Source organism: Actinia tenebrosa, unplaced genomic scaffold (assembly GCF_029948245.1).
Source record: "Actinia tenebrosa isolate PJP-AT-01 unplaced genomic scaffold, QUT_ActTen_1.0 PGA_scaffold14__42_contigs__length_11649687, whole genome shotgun sequence".
In the NCBI taxonomy this organism is placed as follows: Eukaryota; Metazoa; Cnidaria; class Anthozoa; order Actiniaria; family Actiniidae; genus Actinia; species Actinia tenebrosa.
This window is the reverse complement of record NW_028292574.1, coordinates 9,844,230-9,860,666: the sequence shown is the minus strand read 5'-3', so window position 1 is coordinate 9,860,666 and position 16,437 is coordinate 9,844,230. Positions and strand designations below refer to the sequence as shown.

The 16,437-nt window shown below is 38.9% G+C and overlaps 4 protein-coding genes across 12 annotated transcripts in view; 1 reads left to right on the top strand and 3 right to left on the bottom strand.

Moving 5' to 3' along the window:
• The window catches only part of LOC116287525 (uncharacterized), a 126,781-nt gene that overhangs the window by 62,415 nt on the left and 47,929 nt on the right, over positions 1-16,437 (bottom strand). The window lies entirely within an intron of this gene.
• On the top strand, positions 3,144-5,792 carry LOC148911474 (uncharacterized). Its single transcript, XM_089029385.1, has 5 exons — positions 3,144-3,206; positions 3,446-3,618; positions 4,590-4,754; positions 4,987-5,200; positions 5,610-5,792. Exons 1-5 carry the CDS (start codon positions 3,144-3,146, stop codon positions 5,790-5,792), a joined length of 798 nt encoding a protein of 265 aa, XP_088885511.1.
• Positions 7,824-9,607, bottom strand: LOC148911473 (tetratricopeptide repeat protein 28-like). The gene has a single exon (XM_089029726.1). It carries the CDS (start codon positions 9,592-9,594, stop codon positions 8,470-8,472), a length of 1,125 nt encoding a protein of 374 aa, XP_088885852.1. The 5' UTR covers positions 9,595-9,607; the 3' UTR covers positions 7,824-8,469.
• On the bottom strand, positions 11,054-15,576 carry LOC148911472 (uncharacterized). Its single transcript, XM_089029708.1, has 5 exons — positions 14,856-15,576; positions 14,599-14,675; positions 13,361-14,416; positions 12,228-13,221; positions 11,054-12,053 (listed from the first exon to the last, which is right to left on the bottom strand). Exons 1-5 carry the CDS (start codon positions 15,082-15,084, stop codon positions 11,149-11,151), a joined length of 3,261 nt encoding a protein of 1,086 aa, XP_088885834.1. The 5' UTR covers positions 15,085-15,576; the 3' UTR covers positions 11,054-11,148.

Here is a 16,437-nt window from a genome sequence, read left to right as displayed (position 1 = left end):
TATTACAAATACAAGCTTTCTCGAACTAAATTAGCAGGAATTATAAGAAATATGTAACTTACCTTGAGTTGTCACTAGCGTAAAAGACAAAAGAAATGTTGACCAAACGAGAGCTAAAGCTTCTTAATATATAAATCTTTCGTAAATTTTGTTTTGAAGGGGGTTATATATATATTATTGAGAGAGTTATCACTTGACATGTTTTGAAGGTGTTTCCAGACGCCTATTGCGGGGTACATCGTAGTGACAAAGTTTAATATATATTTAGGCACTACCTAAAAACGGAGCTCCTGATACGAAATTAGGGAGCCAGGGGAGCCCAATTTGAATGAATCTGAAAGGTAAAAATAAGATCGGGAAAAAATCTTCAATTATTTTTATTCGAGATGAAGATAACGTATCCTATTGAAATCGAATCGAAATGCACTAACTTAGGAATTTTCTACACAACTCACCCCCACCCCCAGGGGCTAGTTTTGTTCTTGGAAGATTCTTCAACAAAGTTTTCCATGGCCGGCATTTTTAGGCTTTGCATCTCTTTTACTTAAAAAAAAAAAAACGAAAGATAACTACAGATAATCCAACACAATATCAGGTTTAATGAAATTTACCTTGGACATCTTTCATTGAAATCGAAATTTTGGAGATTCCCGATTCTTTTAGGACCAAATCAAGACTATAAAACAGACTTGAAAACTGGTTAAGGTTTGAAGGAAAAAAAAAAAAAAAAAAAGCTTACTTCTTAAAGTGAAACACAAGGTCTTTATACAATAACATCTCTCAACAACACAAATTTAAGCTCATTTCATATAATCATACTAGCTCGAACAGATTATAATAAACAGTTGAATATCTGGTGTAATTTTACATTTCATTGGCAATATATAAATAAATTATCTGTAGAAAGATATATAAAATTATTGAATGAACGCCTTCAGCTTTGTTTTGCCGATGGAACCCGCAATAGGAGACAAACAAAGCTGCATTTTTCGAGAACGAAAAACATACGATAGTTGGTCAAAAACAACTGAATTGTTAATGATTTACAATGTTAAATAAAGGACGAATATTTGTTGTAATATGCTCTTCCTGTTATATTTCATCCAGCATTAAAATGAATTAAGCTTATCTATAGAAATACTAAACGTTTTGAGAGCTCACTGAGAAAGACTTTGATTTGTCGATTCGTCGAAAAAAATGCTTGTCATAAAAAATAATACAAGCATTGTTTGCTAAAAAAACACACGTGAATTCTTGAAGAACACTTCTTGATACATCTTTGACTACATGGAAGCTGTTTTTATTTGCTGTTAATCTATAATTTGTTATAAAGCTATTTTTTCTGTGTACCTGAGAGCCGCATTAGCGAGTAGTTTTGCTTTGACGTCAAGTGGGATTCCTGTGTTGTGTACACGGACGCCGTACGGACAGAAATGACGTGAGCAAAGCCATGAAAAATCAACTTGATGGTTTACCATTTTTTCTTAAGAATGGTGCTCCGTGGGAGCTCCGCTATAAGTGTATCATTTAAATAAGCCACTCTACTAATAATGCCAGTATACAGTGCAAACAACTAATCCGTGATACACTAATTACTAAATAGTACAAAATAGTGCTAATTAAACAATAGAGAACAATGGAATTTCACATGAAATTGTGCTATTTAGTATTACTAAAGCTTCACGGTTATATTGTTTGCACTCTATCTGTTTGAGTACAAACCAGACTGTTGTCATTTATTTATCGTATTATATCATGTCGTTTATTTGTCGAATAAGTGATAGGGTCAGTAAAACGATTATCATCTTACAAGACTCCATTTAGTGAGTAGGGGTAGGGTTACCCTTTACCAGCCAACTCTGAATGTGAAATTCTGGTTTTTATCCTAAAATATACCTATACTAAAAATAATGTTAAATCTTCAGTAATGAATGTATCGTCTTTTTTCATATATGCTATTCAACGTATTTGTTAATAGGAATAGTCACTACAGATACCCAATGCCGAGTATTTAATTAACAGATTACAGATCTCTGAGGGGGAGGGGTGGGGGTATTTAAAAGTCCTACCAAAGAAATCAATAAAAGTGGGTCCCAGTTCAGTTTGGACCGGATGACCTTGCCTCTTACAAAATATTTATAAAAAGTCGATGGTTAATCTATCGACTCATTTCGTCTAACTCGTTAAAATACAAAATATTCACGGATTGATATTCTCGACCGCTGATTGGTTACGAAAGTATTCTATTGTTACTTACCATGTTACTTTGGGGGAAAACGATGACAATCGTCGTAGTAGACACACAAATATATGGTATCTTGTGCGATGGCAAGGAATTCTTTCTTGACACTCATGAATGTTCATTTTAAGAACTAGTATATCGTCAAGTAGCTTGTGGGAAACGCTATGAAGCATTAGAAAAACAAACTAAGATGCACCCAACTTGACGGGTCTTTTAAAAATGTTAGAAACAATCAATAAAACCCATCTTTTGCGCATAGAATTTGTACATCCTATATCAAATTATTACAGGATTTTCAAAAAAAAGTTATCTGGCCGATTCAGAGAAATTGGAAATAAACAAAAAGTCCGAATTTTGGTCATACTTTTACAAGAAAAACTCTACGTAAAAAATTTTTTACTCAGCTACTAAGACATTATTTCCAACAAAACATTTACAGTTCATAACTATAAAGTCGATGAACGTTTCTGTGTACTTTGAAACTACATTACTTGGTTCCACATATTTTAATGGTATTGTGTATGAAAAGTGAGCAAAATCGAGGTTGTAAAATGTTCGCATTATATGTTTTCTCAAAATCTGCGCCACAGAACTCTTTTAAACTTTGATCTTTTGTAAGTCATATATCATGGTTTGTGTAAATGAAGCAATTTGAAAATAAAACAAGGGAAACACACAGAATTTGTTTTTTTTCTTAATTTCAATATTTCCTTATAACTTCGATTTATTTAATATATAATGCTGTTTCAACAAAACAAAATTAATTATTATAAACTTCAATTATTAATTAAATGGAAGCAACATTATAAGCGAAGCGAATAAACAAGCTTAATGCGGTCGGCTATAAATTGTACTAAACCACCTTAAATGTTACATATCAATTCTGAAATGCACTCGCGATATGAATGCGATCTGTGAAAGGTCACAACCATATGGACTCTTGGGATTTTCCCAAATTTTATCTGTAAGTTTTTTTTGGAATATTTTCTTCTGTGTTGAAATTATTTACATATGATTCACATTACATTTGTACACATGAAAAGTAGGGCAAATTTAAAGTTGTGGTCGTACTTTTTCTCTCAATGAAGTATTATTTAAAAGCCGACATCAAGAGAGAGATTGACATAGAGACCATTTTGCTAAAGCTACTTTAAAGCACTGATATCATAATTTCGAAGTATTTTAAGACTATTTATTTTTCAGCAAAAACAAAACGAATCTGAATCAAAAAGTTTATCAGAGCGAATGAACGAAGCTTTACGAGAAAATGAGATGTTAAAACAAGAGCTGATCGGAGTTGCGGACAGGATAGATAACCTTAAAAGAAAAAATGACGAGAGGAAGACCAAAACACAAGCTAAAGTACAAGCATTGAGGTGGGTAACATTGTTTTGAATTATAGCTGTGTTAAATATACAACTAAAGATGGCTTAGCAGGGCTCGAAATAGCGGCCTGCCATTGGCCAAATTACAGGACAAGTTACAGGTTTGCCAGGCGAAAATAAGGATGCACTGCCAAATGAATAATAAAATAGCATGCAAAATTTGCTAGAATGACCTCCTCTACCATGCTCCTTTACTATGGCAGGCTAAAAAAGCCTTTTTCATTTCGAGCCCTGCTTAGCTATAGCACACTCTCCTCTCACCTTTGGTTTGATTTGTGGACTCGTCATCACATGTAGCATGATGTAAGATGAGTTTGTTCGGTGTCTCTCCCTTGATTCGAGTGTTCTTCTATAGGTTCTCCAGTCTCCACGCTTCATGTGTAAAATCTAAAATTCTAAGTTCGATTTGTTCTGGAAGTTAGCCGTGTCCTGACTTGAGAGATTTCTCTCCTGGTTCAACAGGTTTCTTTCGTTTCTCCTCAAAACCCAACGTGCTAAATACTCCAGTTTCGAATTATCCATTGTAGAGGGTTAGACTCGATTCCGTATGGAATTATTTTGAATATTCATGTGTTCCAGTCAACGTCCGTGGAATTTTAATGTGTTGTGATGTTGAAGTTGTGCATTCTTTACTTTACCGTTGGTATTTCTCGATATTTGTTCACAGTAATGAGGCTAACCCTGTATAATTGAGTCGGTAATCAATGAACACAGAAGTATTATACGCAAATGGCCTATTCCAATCGATGCACTATAGCATCGGCAACATTGACTTGCTCCAATTCTCGCCCGTTAATTTTTTCTCCGTCGCAATCTCGGATTCAAATATTGCACTTCCGGTAACGAGGGCTTTCCGAGTTTGTAACTGAAAAAAAAAAGCCAGCGGGACTTGAAGCAAGTCTTCAACGACGCGACTTGGTGTTAATAAAAGATGAATTTATGTTTGTTTTTTCTCTCAAAAGAAACCAGTTTGCACGCGACAAGAGAAACCGAGAAGAGAAGGTGATGTCCCTTGAGAACGCGCTGGGACTGGTTCGAGAACGAGCTATCAAAGAGGAGGAATGGGAAGGAGCAGCTAACGCGACACTCAAAACACTGCAGAAAGAAAAACGGCAATTATTAACCAAGTAAGTCAGTGGTAAATATTCAAGATATTATATAGTATTATTTGGGATACCTGTGTATTTGAATATTATTGGGGTTGGGAAACCTGTGTAATGAGAGAAAAACCGCACGTTTTGCTGAAAACTAATCTAAAGTAAGTAAAAAGCTCTATTTAGAATGCCCTTGTATTATAAAACTATGACTGCCCTTGTATTGTAAAACTTTGACTTGTGATACCTGTGTGTGGTTTTATAGTTTTGATGCGTTCCATGTATACTCAAGCTGCTATTTTGATTGTTCTTTTAATTTAATGGACAGTGAAGAGGTTATTCGCGAGTACCAGCGCACAAGCCGTGAAAGCGAAGCTCGCTTGGCCATGTTGAACAAAGAAAATGACGAACTACAGAACAAAGTGAACGAGTTGACTAAAGATAAAATTAGTTTGAGTAGAGAACTGACCAAAACAAGGGTAAGATATGTAGAAATACTGTGTACAGCAAAGGACGAAAATACAGATGTATGAATGAATGAATGAATGGTGAAGGAAAACAAAAGGAATTGCAAAACAACAAGGGAGAAAAGGAAGGTAAGGAAGGAGGGAAGGAAGGAAGGAAGAAATGAAGGAAGAAAGGAGGGAGAGAGGGAGGAATGAAGGGAGGGAGGGAGGGAGGAAGGAAGGATAAAAAGGAGGGAGGGAGGGAGGGAGGTAAGGAAGAAAGGAAGGAATGCGCGCATGCATGCATGCATGGACGATAAGGCAAAATGCTTAAATTAATCAATTGGAAGCAAGATACAAAATTTCTTTCTCGAGGTTCAACCTTATTCTTCGTAATGTTCACAATGTCAATGCTTATGATCTTTTGGTGTCTTACCTACAGTCGACCAGTCCATTCAGCAGCACTCAGACGAAGGGTCCAATAGATTCTCAAGTCTTGATGAACGCGTTAGCCCGACTACATCAGAGCGACACTCGGGACTCGTTCATATCATCCCCATCACCAGATATCTACTCACCAGAGAACCGCTCACCAGAGAGAACAATGAACATGACGGGCCGTTAAATGACATCAAAAGTACACACAGGAAGCCCAAACATTGTTAATGTGACACTATATTACAGTATTTGGTGAAGTAAATCAGCAAGACCTTATCTATAAAGCTGTTTTGAATAGACTGTTAATGTGTCTTGTTCTTCACAAGTGTCGTTTATAACGACATAATAGTCATTTGCCACTGGCACAAATACCATACTTGGGCTTCCTGTGCTGTTTGTAAGTCACATGACATCGATGTGGTGTTGAAGGAGTTTGTCTTGGTGGAACACAAAGGACGACAATCTAATATATTTTTGTTAAAAATTAATAATAGATAAAATGAACAATTAAACTAACACTTCAAGGTAATTCAATAACTGACTAGTTTAATAATAAAGTCAAAATAACAAAAACAAACTCAAAGCCATCAGTGATATGGAGCATCGTAATTATTTTTATCACTATTTATTCTTTCTACAATTTTTTATACGAAGCATTGGCTTGTAAAACCTAACGAATATAAAGTGTGAATACTATATTTTTGTATATTTTTGTTTTGAAATAAAACCAACAGAGGGGCTTAACGGCAGACATGTTGTAACGAACAACAATTCACCATCTTCACAAAGCAATTCTCCATTTACACAAAGCGCTCAAGCGAAGGCGCCAATTAAGGTACTTCAATTCAAAGGATTATTCCAATATGAACCTTGCAATCTCGACTGAATGCTTTGTTTTTGACCAGTTAACCGATGTATGGAAAATGGTGAATAAGAATGTTCTTTTCTGGGGAATAAAATCTCTTGTCAGATAAAGACATTCATTGTATTGTTCCTACCCTACAACATGGCTGTCGTAAAACCACTCTATATCTAAAGAAAAAACTTGTTTGTATTTTATTTTTACGAGTTATACGGACAGTTCACCTCACTTTTCTAAAGTTGAAGAAAGACTTGTAACCTCCTTGAAGTGAAAAGGATTATGGGGTTGAATGGGGGACGTAAGATGGCGCGGAGCTTTTTGATTTCGTCCCCACATTCATTTTCACAATCCTATGCACGACTAGGTAGTTACCAGTCTTTCTTTGAACTTTGGACGGAAGACTGAACGTTACTCAGCTACACTAAGCAGACTAAGCAGAATCATTCTTGTCTGGCTTTGTACGAGTAACTCCTTGTAAGGCAAGGTGAGTTAAAGATATGTGCACCCAAGCTGGACCACAACCCAACGATTTTGCCATGCTAAGAAATCGTTTGAACGAAGGAATAAAATTAATATTATAGTTGTATCTATGTACAGAAAAAAAATTAACATTTTTGGATGGAAGAACAGGGCTTGCGAACTTCATCAAACTGACAGCATTGTTACCCTTCAACCAAGCAGTGAACCCCTAAATTCCCCCCCACACTAAATTAAATTCAATGAACCAACTTTTCTTATTAAGAGGAAATGTTTTTCAATAATGAGCAATAATGGCAAAAAGCGCCAAAAACTAGACTTTCGTATGAGTTTTCATCCCCATTTTCGCCTTGGGTTAACACTCAAAACCTTTTTTAAAGTGCTTATAAGCCTTTGCACAATATTTTCAGAATTGATCCTTTAGATAGTGGATATTTGATTGTGAAAATATTTCGTCATTTGAATGTCGGGTCTTTAAGATACGAAGGTTCATATTGCCAATATGTTAATGACTATGACGTAACATAAGGGATCATTTAATATACAACACTGCACTCGTTCTGGAATACAGTATTTTAAAAGCATTATCCTTTTACTCGTGACTCACGTAAAGGTTCTTACAAAATTTGTTCTCAAAAAATGTCCAGCGTTCAATATAAAAAGTTGCCACAAAATAACTCAAATCCCTTATGTTACGTCATAGTCATTAACATATTGGAAATATAAACCTTCGTATCTCAAAGACCCGACATTCAAATGACGAATTATTTTCACAATCAACTATTCACTATTTAAAGAATCAATTCTGAAAATATTGTGTAAAGGCTTATAAGCACTTTAACAGTTCGAAACTGATGTAGTATGATAAAATGGCTGTTTGAAGCGGTATTTTCGATTGTACAAAGATGTTTTGTTGCATTTGTGTTAGAATGTTGCATTGTCCGGCTTTTTTATAGAAAATATATGGGAAATAAGCAAATGAAGGCCTAAATGTCATTTTCGAATAACGTTTTTGCTTTGGGTTAACACTTTGATTCCACTTTCATTGGACAGCTCCAATTCCAAACAAGTTAAACTTTCTGAATAACGAGATTTTAGCCTTGTACAACGGCGCTCACTGCTTGAATACATCATATATACAGTAGCAAAACCCTTTTAGCTGTGAGGTACTGACATGATGATAACACGGAAACTAGGAAAATAATACTAACGCAAGAAACTTGAACATTATATTTTCTTTGCGTCACTGACCTCGTTTTCGTGTTCTTGATCTACGCCCCTCCAAACTAAAACGGGTTTTGCACTAAAGTGAATACATACTGTTAGTCTTTTCAATTTTTAAGGAAAATGTCTTCGAAAATACTTCGATCTCATCTTTACTGTGCTATACTAATCTTTGAACTGGATCGTCACATCATCACCCATCAAAAAGAAAGTGGCCCAATACTTTGGTTCACTGTATTGTGGCGTTCTTCTCATGTCGTTCATCGTCAGATGTTTCAATCTCATCTTTACTGTGCTAATCTTAGAACTGGATCGTCACATCATCGCCCATCAAAAAGAAAGGAGCCCAATACTTTGGTTCACTGTATTGCGGCGTTCTTCTCATGTCATTCATCGTCAGATGTAGGCTTGTACTTGCGCTCTTGCCGTCCTTCAGATACTTGTAAAACGTTTTCATAAACATCAAAGTAGCATCGTCATCATCGATGGCCCACAGGGAACCCACCACAGCACGAGCACCTGACGCGAGAAAGGCGCGACACATGCCAAATACACCTTCAGCTTTTATCTCACCACGACCACTGTGACAGCAGCTTAACACAACTAATTGTGCACGTACTTGAGTCTGCTGTACATCAGCCATGGTCAGCATGTAATCTTCTTCATCTGGGATCGTTGATGCTCTTATCTCAGGAGAAGGAGCAAGTACGATGGTGGCCTTTTCCAGTCTACCGTGAGTAGCAATGTGAACAACAGGCGCTCCTTCTTGTAGTCTCTTTATGACAACGGGTTTCGTAGCGTAAGCTGACAATAACGGCCGAACTCCAAGCATGTTAGCTATTTCTTGTGCCTCTTCTATTGCGCCATATAAGAAGTCAAATTCAGTTTCAACTCCATCCAACATGACTTGACCAACGACGGCAGCGCCAATGATCAGTGCTTCTTTTCTGGAGTGATGCTCCACTGGGTATTCTTGGAGAAGCTTTAAAGATGCTATGGAAGGAGCCATTCTTATTCGCTTTGTTTCTGACAAATATTGTCCCGTGTCTGGGTCCCGTAGGGCAGCAAATGGTAATCTGCACAAGGGACCTTCAGCAATAATGACCATTTCGTCTTGTTTAATCAAACACTTGATATTACTTATTAACTTTTGGTTCAATATTTCCAGGCCACTGGTCAGGCTGCTCTCATCGGTGTTTTCTGATGGGTTTCCTCTGCATTCACAAGTAGAACGGCATTGTTCTGATAACCTTTTCTCTCTGTGTTGAATCAACAGCCGTGTTAATTCATCTTCTTTTGGATTCTTGTTTTCTTCAGAGTAGTGCATGTTGTCTGGTGATCTGTTCTCTGGAAAGATATCCTTAAGAGCGACTGTCTGTAAGGGTCGAGAACCTGATTTCAGCGACCACTTGGTCAAATTCTTCATACTTTGCCTGAAGATACCCTTGGATGGACCATTTACAAAAATCATATTAAAAGATTCCAGCGGATTTTTATTTTTGAGAAAATCCCAAAAGAGTGAAATGGTCGCCAAGCGCCGGTTTTCGGCTTCGATAATCGTCCCAAGGATACCCCAAGAACAAATGGTCGCTGTGGCTACAAAATTCGCCCAATCGAGCTGAAACTTTTCACAAACCTAGGGTAACATTTCAGCTTTTAAACTAGCTATAAAACTTTGCTGTATCTGGAAGGAATTATTTATTATATGTCGAAATACTAACGGTACTGAAAAATTACCGAAAGAAAGGAGCTATGTTTATCGAGCAAAAGCATCTACTGGTACCTAATTTTCTTGGGAATAAAATTGATTTCCTTAAAGATAAGCTATTAAAGTTAAACTGTACCAAATTTGAAGCTCAAAATCGAAGTATTTCTCAAGTTATTGCTTTTCAAAAACATTGTTTATTTCTTACTGGTTTAAGGGTCAAATGTCAACAAACTACAACTTCAAAGATTCCAGTTAATGCCGGAGTCGAATTGAATGCTTTATTACATGCATGGAAATTGCACTATCAAAAGACCGAGTTTTCATAGCTATCCATTTTACATTCTGTTACTTTTTGAATGCTAGCGCTGTTTTTAGATATTTCTTTCAGTTTAGGTAGTTTTTTGCCGAAAGTTCCCGTCGCTGGCACTGAGTAAAATTAAACAAACACGTAAACATTTACCTGAATTAATTGTCCTTCTGGCGTTACAAGATATCCACCTTCCATTGCATTACTTCTTGCCACTTCTGCCATTCTGAATCTTCAAAATAATTATTGTTCTTTATAATTTTTCTAGTAAATTTTATTGGTAGTAGAGATTTTATTTCTGAAATCAGCACGTTAGCCAAGGAAATCGAAATAAACCTTGACCTGTCAGAATTGATTAGATCATCAATGACAACTGCTAGCTGCGAGCCTTGATGTCTACTATGACAAATGTTCCTAACTATACGTTTACAAACTATATAAAATTATCATTTTTAATCTCAATAAGAATTTGTATCATTGTCTTACTTTGTTCTTGATGTTTACAGTATAATGAGTCATGTATGATAAACGCAAGTAATTGGAGCAAGTGACAAAATTTAGACTCGTCACGCAAATCTTAAAACTGTACTCGCTCTAGGAACGCCTTGTACTAATTTTTATTTTAGCATGACGAGACTGTTGAATTAATGCAAGACATAGGTAGAACAATTAAGATTCCGTTCGTCCACTGCCGGTATCATATAATATTGTTGAAGATCTACGCCTTTTATGCATCGTTTCCGCAGCTACTAATATTTGATTTTTTTTAAACAGAACCCAATGAATCTAAAGACCAATAAAAAGAATTATTCTTCAGTAGGGGTGCAAAGTTGAGGCTACAGACACTGCCCCCCCCCCCCCCCCCCCCACATCAGCTACCTATCATATCGGTACACGTTTGTAGTAGCATTGATTATCACGAGAATAGTTCTTGTTAAGAACTAAACTTAAGAACAATAAATCCTCTAGCAGTTCGTGTCCTTTTTACAAGGGCACTTGCTAACGAAGTCCTTCAAAAGTGTAAGGTAGGGCGCTTTGCGACGCACAGGACGCTGAGGTACGTCAAGATCAAGCTGCTCGCAGATGTGTTGGAGCATAGGCACCTTGAGGTCTTTTAACTTGTCTTCCGTATCCATCGTGCACAAGTCGTACTGGTCGTAGACAAGTGGATGTTGTGGCTGGTCAATTTCTTCAATATGTTTCCTTACACTACTAAAGTTTATCTCCTCCTGGACTGCTTGAAGGTCAGCCTCATCGGGATCTTGTTGTCGAGACGCAGCACTCAGGCGAGAAAAATATGATGCAATTTGATGCAACGTCAAAAATTCTGACAGCTTGAACATACGATTCCCGTCTGCGTCACGAGCTCGTCGCATCTCTCGCGCAACTAAGTCGGCGTTCAGCTTTCGACCTGTTGTTTGACCGATGCGAAACTTTGCTTTCATATATGATATTTGTTTGTCGTTGAAACGATATGATTTTTTAGTAGATCTTAGAGCCCAGCCCTTATGGATATCATTCGACGATGCACCTTGTTGTTTTGGGATGGTTATAGTAGGCACCACTCCCACGCCTTCGTCGAGATTGGAACTGTATCCTATCTTGGCGAGATCGAGAAGTGTGTGTTTCTCTACATGTCGTACACACTTCTCGAGAGAGAGATGCTTTTCGAGAGCAGACACCCTCTGAAACACTCGAATGCACCCTTCTTGCGGACAGCAGAACACTCCAGAATTAGGACTCACACCTTGTGTGTTCACCTCTTCACTTTCCTGCAAGACGCTTGTCTCTGGCGGTGCCTTTGTTTTACCACCAAGTGCTCGGAAATCTCCTGGGGAAAACGGCGAATCCAACCAGGCTATATGAGATCCTTCATTGTAAAAATACAAACACATTATTTAGTGTAAAAGCGCTACCCGGGGAATCAGATGCTTCATTCTATTCTGTCTTTTAATTTATTTTTAATTTAATCGTTTAAAAAAGCGTCCTTCCAAAACTGATAATTAAAGAGCCCCCTCTACCTTCGATGCATTGCTTTACTTACCGCTTGATGACTCCACCTTGATTTTCTTCCCGACACCTATCTTGTACGCACGCCAACACCTGATGTAGTCTTTGCTAAATTCAAAGTTATTGAATTTGGTCACTCCAGGAATGCTCTGCTCAACTTCTGGGAACTCGGGAATTGCTTCTAGAGCCACCACCCGCACTCCGTTTATCCCACCATGGGAGAGCAGTGCATCCTTCAGGTCGTTCGAGTTGAGGACATCATTTCCCTCATTTATGAAGGCTCGGATGTGACCTTTACACGTTGCAGCTAACCGGTCAGCAGCTCCTTTGCCACCCTGTGGGTCACTAAAATCCACTCGTTTGATGGTTACCCCAGTGCTAGCTGTTATCTTTTGGCATGACAATATAGTGGGAGCGCTGTGATAGCAAGCAGCATTGTCCTGACGTAAATAAGCATCATTGATTTCAGGATATTCCTTCTTGAGTGTAGACAGGACATGCTGGATGATCGCTATTACCGGTGAGCTCCCCTGGCTGCATGACTGAACGACGTGGACAAAAGTTTGCCACTGAAGCACCCCCTCCACGCGTCTATAAACAACGGAGATGTGCCAGGAGATGCCACGCTTGCCAAACCAGTCTGCCTGAGATTCCCGGTATCGCTGTGGCAGGAATTTCATAGCCCAGTCATTGACTATGAAAACTGCGTTTCTGTCTAGAGTGTCGATGGTATCTAGGCGAGCCTGGTCTTGACGTAGTGAGCGTAGAAGGTGACATTTCCAAGACTGTATGGCAAGCATGGCGGTATTAGCAAGGTAGATTGCTTCATCCTTTTCGTCTTCGTTAGGGTAAGATGCCTCAGATATCGCGTTCGAAATAACTTCCAAGACGTTCTTCAGACTCTCACACTGGTGACAAATATCCTCATGATTGTGATCACATTTCTCGCACAGTGTGGACTCTTTGTTGTCACTCAGAGCGTACACGACACAGTGGTCTGCAACTTCTGCTGCATTACTAAGGTGGACCTAATAAAGGAATTTATAATAATGATTAATATATTGGACAACAGATTTTAGAATTTGGATGCATCTAAAATAGACCAGTTATCCTTCTAAAGAAGTTTAAGGTTGAAATAACAGGAACACGTGGTTAAGTTTTTACTACCTTGAAATCGCTCTTTAGATACAGTTTAGCAGTTTTCAGCGCGTCGATATGCTGGCGTTCCCAATCTTTGCCTAACTGGCTGTGCTCGCTTACTTGGCGTACTAGTTGTATAAGATCATCAAAAGCTCGAGCACCATCTGCGGCAAAGTAATCCAGGCCCTGGAGGGACTTACGAACAGATGCTTTACATTCTGATAAGATTCTTAGCATGGTGCGGTCGCTGAATGGCTCGAAGCTTGTTTCGTCGCAGTACGCCTTGTATTGCTTTACTATTCGCTGGGGTACCACAGTTCGTATAACGTTTGGCACTTCGATCTTTCTACCAGTTGATAGTGTTAGCAGTTTCTGTCCAAATGGTAAGTCTTGTATAAGGTGAGGGCTTGTGATAAATGATAAAAAGTGATCGAGTTGTCCTCGGTTTACGCGCATTCGGATTGTGGGGTGATGTTGGATTGGGGCTCCACGTCCGAACTGCAAGTGGTGCAGGTTAGCAATTGTATAGCGGTATCTGGAGAGTGTTGGAATGAAGTATGTTATTGTCTTGTAGTTAGCAATTCCCGTCATGATTGAAAGAACCTGCCTTCTGCTCTCCCAACTTTCTGCGTTGTTATATGCCTCTGCAAGGGCCTGGAGATATTCTCTCGAGGAATTAGAAATTTCTTCTATTCCAAGGGCTTTATATATTGCTGTCGAAGATTCAATTTCCTGCCACAGAGCTCCTGCATTATTTGGACTGATGGTTGTAAGGACCGCAGCGACAACCTCCACCGCGCGTGCAGTATAACGCCACTTGGTGGTGGCACTTACAGTCTCCAACTCCAGCCATGGTTGTGTGATGGGCGCAACTCCCCGAGAAACCAGAAACCGATTCAGTTTATCACGTGGTTCATCTAGAGAAAGAGCACCAGCATCATCACTCGAGGTAGTACTCCCACTCTCAGGGCTGAGGAAAGTATCATCATGTTGCTGACTTGATATTTTTAGCTTGGAAAACGTCTTGCTTAAGCTGTTAGAGCTGTCGCTGTCCTCACTGGAATGCACTGCTTCTGCACTCTGCTATAGAAGAAGTCGTTAGGAAAATATCAATTTATATACTAATTGGAGTTATTTGGTTTCCCGTTTCACCCCCAGTCAAAATTTTTGTAGACAAAAATCCTCCACAAATAGCGGAAACTGCGACCTATGGAATCACATTAGTATGGTACACAGATTTGACGAATTTTATTACAATTCCGTACCTCAATTGACGCCGCAGAAGTCTTGTCTTCATCAACTATTCTGTTGTTGACATGTTCTCGACATTTGGTGCATATTGCTGTCCAAAAGATTTAGAACAAAATGAGCACCAGTGTAGCTAGTCATAGTTGTAGTAGAAGAGCATTGAAACATGCATAGTTCTAAATATCTCCCTCCAACCTTCCTGACAGTATTTACATCACACATCATGGAACTAACCCTAACCCTAACCTCATGACTAAAGCGGATTAGTACTTACGTAATCCGACGGAAATAAGTATGCCTGTGGTCTTCAAGATCAACCAAGACTGCTTGCTGTTGATGCGGTGACTCCCCTTCGCATTAGCTGTGTGTGTAGCAATACTTTGTGGGGCTGCGCAGTTCGTTCTTCTCGACCGCCACCGGATTCCAAAGTCAGCTCTATGACGCGGGCATATACTTAGTATTTTGTGCTGCTCGTCCACACAGAAAACACCTGAAAAATTCATTTGATATATGCAGCGTAAATTATATTTCCTAAGAATATGAGCTTTTCGGAATAATTACTTACCTGCTCGAGTTAGCAAAAGTTTTAACTCACTCTCGACCCCCTCGTCAGCAGCAAGTTGCAGTGATCGCAGATGACCCTGTACGTCTCTTGTACAGGACCCAAGCGGAATGAAATCCAGATGACCAGGATATTCTGTACTCTGGCCGCAAACAGTAATATCATTCCTCGGAAAAAGTTTCTCCAAAAGAGTGCGATACTCGCAAAAATCCATTATCTGGTCTAAGACAAACTCATGCTATGTGATTGCGAAATTCAGCCCACAATACTACTAGTAAAGGTTACGAAATACTGGAAAACATATATTTGATACCTAGTTTGTTTTGTCACACAAGCACGATTCAGGTATTGTGTTACACATTAATAAGGCCGTAAATGTCTACATTCGTTACGTAACGAATTCTGGGACTGCGAAAGCAGCAGTAAGGGGGACTCGCGATTGATGCCGTATATTTGCGGGTTTTACCCGGGAAATTACGAACGCGGGTACAGCAGATTTACGGAAATTCCGCGGTGTGTCCCTTACTGCTGCTCTGTTGGGTACTGCAAACGAAGTATAAAATACGTCATATATAATGGATACCATCAAAAGTATCAAGAACAAGACTGTGCGCAAACTTAGAACCCAGGTTCTGGACAGGTTAGACGCAGACTTTGCCTTTACGACATTTATGGAAGGTAATACGGATGAGACTATGACGCAGGAAAGAGCAGAACAGATAATCGACCTAATGCCCGAAGGTAATTACCGTTTGGAGTTGACCTTTATAAAGTATCTGGACGGGGAATGGATTATTGAAAGGGGCCGCAATCCCATTAGAGCGTCTGGTAAAAAGAACCTGTTCGTCTTAAGTAAGGCTACCAACCCGGGAGCATTAGAAGGAATTGACATGTTATTCTATGAGGTTGCTTACCCTGTTACAGTGGTAATTTACGGGGCGTATGAAATGCCCACGCCAGATGTAAAGAAGTTACAACCAATGCGACATCCTGGTAACTGTGTTGGTAAGCTAGTCCGGGAATTCTTTGAAGATGCTTCCCGTGGTGGTAAGTTAACCTTAAAGCGCCGAGAAGCCATTCGAAAGTGGGAGCATTCTACCCGCAAGACTGGAGGAACCATAGCCAATATTAAGAAGTTGGAAGTGGCATTAGAGCGGCGTATACACGTTAAATATATCACAGACGGGTTTATTTACTCTGGGACTCACAAATATGGAGGTAGAGGAGCTCCTATTGTTATCTACCAACATAATGGGCACGCTTGGCGGGAACTAAGGTTTCCTAAGAAGGTTAA

Excerpts from the sequence above, each read along its gene's own strand:
- LOC148911474 (XM_089029385.1), top strand. The coding sequence starts at position 3,144 with ATGAATGCGATCTGTGAAAGGTCACAACCATATGGACTCTTGGGATTT. Across the intron at positions 3,207-3,445 it reads GATTTTCCCAAATTTTATCT|CAAAAACAAAACGAATCTGA; the intron begins GTAAGTTTTTTT and ends TTTATTTTTCAG. Across the intron at positions 3,619-4,589 it reads GCTAAAGTACAAGCATTGAG|AAACCAGTTTGCACGCGACA; the intron begins GTGGGTAACATT and ends TTCTCTCAAAAG.
- LOC148911473 (XM_089029726.1), bottom strand. The coding sequence starts at position 9,594 with ATGAAGAATTTGACCAAGTGGTCGCTGAAATCAGGTTCTCGACCCTTA.
- LOC148911472 (XM_089029708.1), bottom strand. The coding sequence starts at position 15,084 with ATGAATTTTTCAGGTGTTTTCTGTGTGGACGAGCAGCACAAAATACTA. Across the intron at positions 14,676-14,855 it reads ACTTATTTCCGTCGGATTAC|CAATATGCACCAAATGTCGA; the intron begins GTAAGTACTAAT and ends TCTTTTGGACAG. Across the intron at positions 14,417-14,598 it reads CTTCTGCGGCGTCAATTGAG|CAGAGTGCAGAAGCAGTGCA; the intron begins GTACGGAATTGT and ends CTTCTTCTATAG.